This window comes from Myotis daubentonii, chromosome 13 (genome assembly GCF_963259705.1).
Source record: "Myotis daubentonii chromosome 13, mMyoDau2.1, whole genome shotgun sequence".
In the NCBI taxonomy this organism is placed as follows: Eukaryota; Metazoa; Chordata; class Mammalia; order Chiroptera; family Vespertilionidae; genus Myotis; species Myotis daubentonii.
In genome coordinates this window covers 30,723,852-30,733,600 of record NC_081852.1, presented here as the reverse complement: position 1 = coordinate 30,733,600, position 9,749 = coordinate 30,723,852, and the positions used below count along the sequence as shown (strand labels likewise).

General features: G+C 42.8%; 1 protein-coding gene across 1 annotated transcript in view; it reads left to right on the top strand.

Moving 5' to 3' along the window:
- Window positions 1-7,556: 7,556 nt before the first annotated feature.
- Window positions 7,557-9,749, top strand: part of PHYHIPL (phytanoyl-CoA 2-hydroxylase interacting protein like) — a 27,722-nt gene continuing 25,529 nt past the window's right edge. The window contains exon 1 of the mRNA XM_059662669.1: window positions 7,557-7,872. Coding sequence (XP_059518652.1) covers window positions 7,767-7,872 — 106 coding nt within the window. The 5' untranslated portion in view covers window positions 7,557-7,766. The remainder of the gene's footprint in view (window positions 7,873-9,749) is intronic.

The following is a 9,749-nucleotide window of genomic DNA, read 5'->3' as shown; positions in this document are numbered from 1 at the left end:
AGACCAAAGAAGTCATCTCCCTTATCATCATAGCAGCACCAACTAAATCCTTATTAGGCTGTCAGGCTTGCTGTGTGAATATCTGAAATAAGACTTCTTTATTGCAACTGTCAACACCTTCCACACCAGGATCTGCCCCACAAAATGTGTGAATCTACAGATACTTTGTCATTATATGACACTTATTATAAACAGAAAATCTTATCAAGATTCAAGACATATCCTGATTTAAAGGTCTCAAAGACCATAGAGTAATCACATAAAATGTAACTACACTGCAGTAATTATTTCATTTTTATATATTATGCATAATTAGCTTTAATATAATCTATCAATTGGAAAAATAAGACATGCAATCATTTCCTTCAGCTTAGAAATACAAAACTTCATAAAGGTTGTCATGAGAAATAAGAAAGTTACTATAAAGGACTTTACAAATATGAATAGCCATACACTGTCAAAAATTATCAAAGAACATTATTTAATGTGAATGAACTGGCAATTTATGTAAAAGTATTTATTTGTAAATAAACAGTTTAAATGAGTTGCTTTAGTGTAATCAAATCACACCATTATATTGTGTTTAGTTATGGGCATTATATTCTAAAAGGAAAGTATACAATTTTAGAGCATATTCAGAGGAAAATAATATGCCCTATCCTTTAAGGTAAGCTGTGGAATTTGGGAAGATTTAAACTGGAGAAAAGAAGAATCAGAAGAGACATAATGTTTTGAATCACATATATGGCTGTCATGTGAAGAAGAATTGTTTTCTGTGTCTCCAAGATAAGGGAATAAAATAAAAAATAAAAAAGATAAGTGGGGAAACACTGACAGTGGGAGGAAGCTTTTTATTCTATACTAGAGGACCAGTGCACAAAAATTCATGCACTCTGGGGGGTCTCTCAGTCCAGCCTGTACACTCTCATAATCCGAGACTCCTCAGGTAAGGTCCAGTCCCATGGCAGCATGGCTCTGGTTCCCTGGAGCCTGTGGGTAGGGGGAGGGACCAAGAGGCCAGTCCGATGGCAAGATGGCTCTGGTTCCCTGGAGCCTGCAGGTGGAAGGAGGGACCCAGAGGCCAGTCCAATGGCAGCATGGCTCTGTTCCCACAGCTCCCTTCCGCCGCCGTGCCGCGGGCGGCCAGGACCTAGGACTGACTCTCACCATGGGTGGCTGGGACCCAGGACTGACTCTGCTGTGGGTGGCCAGGACCCAGGACTGACTTCCACTGCACTGGCTGAGACCCTAGCCTGGTGTTCAGTCGTCAGTCCAGACGTTTAGGTTGTGATGGACCCTGGCTCTTTATATATTAGGATGATGTTGAGTCTGGAGCTCTCTGTGAATAGAATAAGCTATCTACATATTGATATATTTCCTGAAGTAAAGAGTTGTTTGGGGTCACATGTAAAGACATTCTTAAGAGAAATAAGAGAGAAATAGAGAAACTGACTAATGACACCCTATAATGGTCCCATTGGTATCATGCTATAAAAAAAAAAGAGAGAGAAAAAAGATCTAGAGAGAATGACTGATACATGGATGTAAGAATGTGACATAATATAAAACAGAAAACAGGCGATGGAATGTAGTGTGTGGCAAGAATGAAATTAAATGTGCTAGACATATTCACATACAACTTGGTTTAACTACTGTGGAGAAGTTTCAAACATAGGAAAGGTAGTGGCTAAAAAAAACTATCTTCCAATCATTAAAGCACTTAACACTTATATAAATACTAGAGGCCTGGTGCACGAATATGTGCAGTAATGGGGTTGCTTGGCCTGGCCTGCGGGATCGGGGTGAAACCAGCTCTTCAACATCCCCTGAGGGGTCCCGGATTGAGAAAGGGCACAGGCCAGGCCGAAGAACCCTACCGGTGCAAGATTGGGGCCAGGGAGTGTCGCTGGAGGTTGGCCAGCCAGGGAGGGACTGCGGGAGTGCTCCAGGGTGTGTCTGGCCCGTCTTGCCCAGTCCCAATCAGCTGGACCCCAGCAGCAAGCTAACCTACCGGTCAGAGCATCTGCCCCCTGGTGGTCATTGCACATCATAGCAACTGGTTGACCAGTCATCTGTCTGCTCCCTGGTGGTCAGTGCACGTCTTAGAAAGTGTTTGAGTGGCCTTAGCATATCATTAGCATATTACGCTTTGATTGGTTGAACAGCCGACCAGACACTTAGTGTATTAGGCTTTTATTATATAGGATTATACAATGAACATGAATATATATTAAAACAATAAATAGTCTAATTTATGTGTCCTATGATGGGGACATTATTATGAAGAAAAGAAGGTGATCGTTATCTGTCTCCATGACACTCACTATTGCCACTTTCTAGTTGAAGCCCCTCCTATGAATAGCTACTGTGCTAATTTTTATGATCCCACTCCTCTGGATAAAATTAGTTAACCAGAAGCAGTTCAATTTCTCTGCATTCTAGAATAACAGCAATAACTTAGGGTAGAGAGAGATGTTGGCATGGACAGTGCCTCTCTTGTATCATCACAGAAAACCTAACAGCCACTCAATAATGCACACTGATTTCATCCATACCTACACATATCTCTCTCTCTCTATATATATATATATATATATATATATATACATACATACAGTACATATGTAGCACTGAATCATCATTCAGATGTTATTGACTGAGTAATCTCTTTAATAAGGCTCTACCCACCCTGAAGTTTTTCTCATTATGGACCTTGGAACAGACCCAGTTTGGATGGAGTTAGGAAAGTTAAATTCCAATTAAATGCATTCTACTGTCCTAGTCTATGAATGCCTTATAATTACTTGCCTGAACTATAATACTCTCCTAAACTCCTGTCTTCCTCCATTCCATTCAGCCTATGAGATATGGGCAGATTAATCTTCCCATATCACTGCAAGTGACATATATCTGCCTACAAAGCTTTAGTAGCTTACCATTAACCACAGAACAAAAATAGTAGCTATTGTAATTTATTGATTACAATGCGTTTTAAAGATTTGATTTTAGTAGCAGTATAGACTTTAAAAGGGAGGTAGAAAGATTGTGTACCTGAAAACTTCAATAATCTGGTCAAAATATTGAGAACCTAAATGTGTTAGTAGTATTTACCAGTATAATTTCAGGGGGGAAATTACATATTCAAGAAATGTTGAAAATTTTTTATTGTTTTGAGGCTAGTTTGATTTACAGAGGAAAAGAAAAAACCAAGTTGGGTGATATTAAGGGACTAAGCGGATACTGCTACTGCTGCCAGTTACTATAATGAGGGAAATTAGAATAGGCGATCAATTTTGGGGAGGAATAGTTTAGTTAGAAATGGTTATGGGAATGTAAATTGTTCATTAATTGAAAATAGGGCAAGGGCTTTGTTTATAGTTGGGGACTTGAGATAGGGATTTGATCATAATGGTGAGAATTTAAACATTAAGAAGACGTTAAAATTCATGGGAATACATGCATTATCAGAGAAAAATGGCTTTAACCAGTGAAGAACATAATGTCAGAGGTTGAACTTTAAATAATACCTACACTCAAAAGGGCAGCTGAGAAGCTAGAGTTGGTAAACATTAAGCACACATATAGGAAGAGATACAGCAGAATTCAGTGCTATAGACGTTCAGCAGAAATAAACTGTTGTAATATCAAAGAGGATGCAGATGATAAAAGGCCTTTATATTTGTGATGTGAAAAATCTCATCAAATCCAAAGATGACATTTGAAGGGTAAGAAACAAAGTGGTGAAGATAGATGACAAATTGCATGAGGATTAAAAGGAAATGGAGGTAATGAATAACTTTTATAGCACGCCATAATTTATAATGGGCACTTTACATACCTTAGAACATTAAGAAAATGGATAGAAACTGTTTGGCTCAAGTAAGATAATTTTTAAAATTAAGGAGATTCGGCAATCTTTAAAGACAGAAAAGGAAAAGAAGACTGATGCAGCTGGGGGGGTAAAAATAGGAAGCTAATTCTATTCTGCAGTACACTGAATGGAGAGAACATATGAGGGAAGGAAATGTAGCAAGTTTTACAGGACCCACTGAACTAAAAACAACAAATTAGAAATAACACTTTGTCTTCACTTTTTTCCCCAGGAAAGAGAGGTGAGGTCATCTTTTGAAATTGAGTGTGGATCAGGGATTTTCAAAGAGACAAGTCTGCAATAGCCATTCAACTAACAAGCAAGCTGAATTTTGACAGCATGAACTTGTAATGGATCAAGTCATCCTAGGTCTCCACCATCTCCCATCATGTGATAATAAAGAATTAGGAATGTAGGAATCAAATATTGTAGAGAAATTCAATATTGAGTATTTGCTTATGAGCATGGAAAAAATTTACTACTGAGATACAATCAAAAACAAACATAATCTGACATAATTTTAAAGGGCCCCTACACACTAAACCAACAATTTACAACTTCCCTTAGACTGTCAACAAAAAAAAATCCCCAAAAAACCCAAACAAACAAAAAAAACAGTGACAACAACCAACACAACAATATCATCTGGTGTGAATGAATCAAAATTATACCTTTTTTGTCAGATCAGCAAAAAAATATAATACCTATTTTGGTGTGCTGCAGAACTTTAGTAATCAGCTTATGTGTGCTATGAGGTAAAAAGGTTGAAAATCACTGCACTAAACTATGGAGATATTCTAAATATGGAAGTTCTTTTAAATTAGCTATATAGGTATTAAAATATTTCCAGAAATTTCTAGTGTAAAATTGATCAGATAAGCTTTCTTAATGGCATTCTTAGTGTCCCATAATAACAATACCCTAACTTTGTGAGGTGCTTTACAGTTTATACAACATTTTCATATGTATTACCTCATTTGGCATTCACAAGTCTCTTGACAATGTCTCGGTTTGAAGTCTAACAACTTGCTAAAAAATCCTATATTAACTCTTTCTTTTCTGTTTCTTATGTAATCTAAATCCTCAGCAAAAAGGTGCTTTGGATTGAATAGGTCTTGTGCCCAGAAAGTCACATTAATGTTTCTCAAAACATTACCCCCTGTTCCCATTACAAAAATATTCTGGCCCAAGAACCTAATCATGTGAACTTGCCATTTAAAGACTTTCAATAGTTTCCCATTCCCTTAAAATAAAATCCTTTTAGATGTCTTCATGACTAACCAGATTAGGCTAGGACCCATCTTGTGCTTCCACAGTTCTCATAATACCCATCTACTTTTTGTTGTTATTCCTCATCCACCTGAGGATATTTTTTCCATTGATTTTTTTAGAGAATGTGGAAGGCAGGGAGGGAGGGGGAAGAGAGAAACATCAATATGAGAGAGACACATCGATTGGTTGCCGTCCGCACCTGCCCCAGGGGATCAAACCTGCAACGCAGGCACGTCGTGCCCTTGCCCAGAAATCGAACCCGTGACCTTTCAGTGCCTGGACCCACACTCTCACCCTGAGGAACACCAGCCAGGGCTCATAATACCCATCTTAATTTTGTTTGTTTTTTCAATGTCTGCCTTTCCTAGTAGACCTGAACTCAAAATTTCCTCTATCTAGCATATCATCCTTGGACATACCAGTAGCAGGTGATTAATACATATTTGTTTGCGGTACAGTTTAATTATAAGCAGGAATGAATAGTTTTCAGCTGTAAATCAATCAATTGATAACCTAGCTCCTTTTGAGATCTGTAAAATTGGTACTAGTATTCTGGAAGACGAACTCACTGTTGATTGGGCTGGTGGCATCGATGTCTAGTCCTCCAGAGCCGGGCTTTATAGAACACAGGGACCTCACCAGCAAGTGGCATCTGGTCAGATTGTGTGAGAGTAATATTTACCCTTTCCTGGTGGACACCCCCACCTTACAAAACTACACAGAGGAGATCCATCTTCACTCAAACCTAAGTTCACAACGAGGACACTTCTCTTTAAGAACACAATGATCTTCCACACACTTAACAACTTGCAGTTGTGGCAAGTTTTCTCTCGGGCTTATTACCTTAAGCTGGTCCTTCTGTTTTACCAGCTTCAATTAACTATACACTGAGTGGCCAGATTATTATGACCACCCCATCAGTACTTCGTTTGGGCCACCTTTTGCTTTCAATACTGTGGCGATTCTTCTTGGCATTGACTCCAGGAGATGTTGAAAGGTGATGCAAGGAATCTGACACCATGCTTGATGAATAGCACTGTCGAGTTCTGTGAGATTTGATGGTTGTGGAACCAGCTGCCTGATGGCTCTTTTAACTTCATCCCACAAATGCTCAATTGGATTGAGATCTGGTGATTGTGGGGGCCACCTAAGCAAGGTAAAGTCGCCCTTGTGTCCTTGAAACCACTCCTGCACAATACGAGCACCGTGGCATGGCGCATTGTCTTATTGGAAGAAGCCATCTCCATTGGGATAAGCCATCAACATGATAGGATGAACCTGATCAGCAACGATACTTAGATATGTTGTGCTATTCAGACGTTCATAATGATCTGGCCCTCTAACAACTTCAGCACGAAATTATAGCTAATTTGCCTACAAAAGTCGGGTGATCGTAATAATCTGGCCACTCAGTGTATTTAATTCTGTTATGACTACATGGATGTGGCTAGAAAAGAGCACATAGCAATCTATATGTACATTGTTACTTTACCGGTTAAACATTTTTGAAATTGGAAAATCAATAAAAAGGAACCTTAATTTCAAACACAAATACACACCACAAAGGGGGAGGTCGGTCACTATTTTTGGATTCTGCGATGGCCACACAACTAAACACTACTCCAAAGAAGCAAATGGTAACAGAGGTCAACACGCTGTGTGACCTGCAACTATTGAATGTTTGAAAGCATTTGTACCTTTACTAAGTGCACTGCACACTCTTAACTGTCGCTGAAAACAATGGGCAGACAAGTTCAGGCTACCTTGCAGAAGCACATTTCCTATTGCAGAGAAGGGAGGGAGGCGGGGAGGGGGACTGGTTCTGTCCCTGAACCGTGCCACCCCGCAAATAACCCACTCATTCCTCACACGGACGAAGCTGACCAGAAAGGCCCGCTGAACAAGCAAGGTTTGGGCAGCGAGCAGCCGGGGACCTAGAGCGGGCGAAGGCAGCCCGCTGGTTCCAAAGCGCCCAATACGAAAGGTCTGCACTCGCCTTATTTTTCCAGCCCCTGACCACCAACCTGCTCACCCTCACCTCCCCGCGCAGAAACGCCGCAGTGCCAACCTGGGCTCCAGCTGACACTGCGAGGAGGGAAAGGACGCCAGGTCGCCCTCGCCAGGAGCCAGTGCCAGGTGAGTGCGCACGCGGCACCCGGGCCGCCAGCCGTTCCCGCGCGCTCTGCCGTCCGACGCCTCACCCGCGGGGTTACGGGGCCCGTGGCGCGAGGGCAGCCGGGAGCGCGTGCGCGCGGGAGTCCGGGCGCCTCGCGCCGGCAGGTGGGCGCGTCCTCTCGCGAGCGTGCGCGCGCCGCGCCGCGCCTCCTCCCTCACGTTCCGGGCACTCCGCGTCCCCTCCCCGCCAGGAGCGCGCGCCTCCCGCCCTCGCGCCAGGTCCCTCTCGGTCTCCCGGAGGCGCACACTCCCCGCGGAGCTTCTGCCACAGCCGCCGTCTCTGCCGCAGCTCTCTAGCCCCGCGGCTCGAGCCTCGACCCCTCCGCGCAGCGTCGCGGTCCTCTCCTCCTTCCTCCGCCACTCCCCTTCCCTTTCCCGCCCTTCGCTGCCACCGGGTCCGCGGAGAGCCTGGCTGCGAGGCAGGTGGCTTGAGAAGGGGCTTAGGAAAATGGAGGTGCCGCGCCTGGATCATGCCCTCAACAGCCCCACCAGCCCCTGTGAGGAGGTGATCAAAAACCTCAGCCTGGAGGCCATTCAGCTGTGCGACCGGGACGGTAAGAGCGGCCGGGACCGGAGGGAGAGGGGCCGAGCCCGCGCGCGCCCGGGCGCCGCGGCCAGTCGGGCTCCGCGGACCCTGCCCACTCGGGCGGCAAGGTCTTTTGTTGTCCCCTCGGTGCAAATAAATGCAGGTGGGGGTTCCCCTCAGCCCCGCCGCCCTCCCTTCAGACCCCAGAAACAAAAGGACACCGGGGCTGGCGCGTTTGGCACGGGAAGGCGGCGGCGGCGGCGTCCCGGGCCGCGTCGCCCCTCGCTGTCCTCGCCCAACGGCCCCAGCGAGGAGCTGCCCGGCTAGCGCGCCGCTCCCGCCCGGGTCGAACCGCGACTCGGGTCTTTGCCGCAGTCCGGATTCCCTGGGTCTCCTGGCACCGAAAGGGAAATGCCCTCTAGAGTCGAGATGTTTGCAGCAACCCCTCCCCACCCCCACCCCACTAGTTGGCATTTTCTGGACAGAAACTTAACAGTTCCTTTTAAAAACCTCCCATCTTCGGCCATCATCCCCCGTCTCGCCCCCATCCCCAACACACACAATGTAGAGTTATTTTTATCCTCTCCCAATGGGATTGGGATCACAGGGGTTTTTTTGTGGGGTTTTGTTGTTTGTTTGTTTTCAGTGAAAAGGCAGAAAAAGAGTGAGTTTCAGCACCAAGGACAGCCACAAGCTTAGTGGTTTGGGGCTGTCATTCAGAAACGCGAAAAATCTGCCCAGGTGTCAGAATCTTATTAACCAGTGTCACCCCAAAATTTTAATATAAAAATAAAAAGTTAAGACAGGAAAAAACAATCTGTAAAGGAAGTGGACTCGAATATCTGCTGTGATTCAGAATATGTGCCTTGATATTATACGGTGCCTTCTATTGTTAAAGTTGACCGGCTCCCAAAGAAGGAAATTGATTGAACGCAGACAGGTCTGAGCGTTACAGAGAAGCTAGTACCGTGTACAGTGTGGGTAGTTCTAGCGCTTCTGTGTTAGTTGGAGTAGTTGCAGAGTCACTGCTATTTCAGTAATGCGGAATAAAACTTCATTTGTAAAGAAGTCATCTGATCAGTAACCACTGGCCAAATATATGTGAGAAAGGAAAAACAATTGTGATAAAGAAAAAAACAATTTATATTGTCAAGATGACCCTGAACACTTTGGGCTGTAAATTAAATTAATGTTTAACTCTTTATAATGCTTAACTGGTGATTTAAACATGTTTTAAGCTCAGGTTATGTAGAGATACTGATGTGCTCACAATAAGGTTGTAAAATTTATCACTATGTAAGCCAAATAGAGGACATAGGTCTTGTTTCCAAAGTCATTGACGTGGTAGTAACTTGGTTAGGTGTTGCTATACAGTACAGTTTAGGTCAACTGAACATTGAATTTCTGTTTATTAATAAGTTTAGGACACAGGATAATTGTTCTTTGAAGCCAGAGTCACTTTAAATAATTTCTGAAATAGGTGTAGTATGGATAAATAAATACTCTCGCAAATGCTGCTTATAGTATTTCCTTTATCCTTAGACTATTTTGGTCACCATAATAGGTGCACATACTTATGGCATCTAAAAGTCATTATTTTGGTATTTCGTATATAAGCTTGCATTATTAGACTATAAAGATTATTTTAATATACCACATAGGAAGTCATGTGGGTTATAGTTTATGCTTCTGTGAAATGACTTTTTGTAATGTTACCATTGTAAATATTTTATTTCATTTTCATTTACTTCAATGATATACCAAAAACTCATTACTGTAGTAATTGGAAATAGGCAATTCACGGTTGCTCCTCAGAACCCAGTAATCTTAATACTTAATATTGCCTTTACCATATGTTTAGAGATATTAGGGAAAATAATGTTTTTTTACTTTTTTATGAACTTA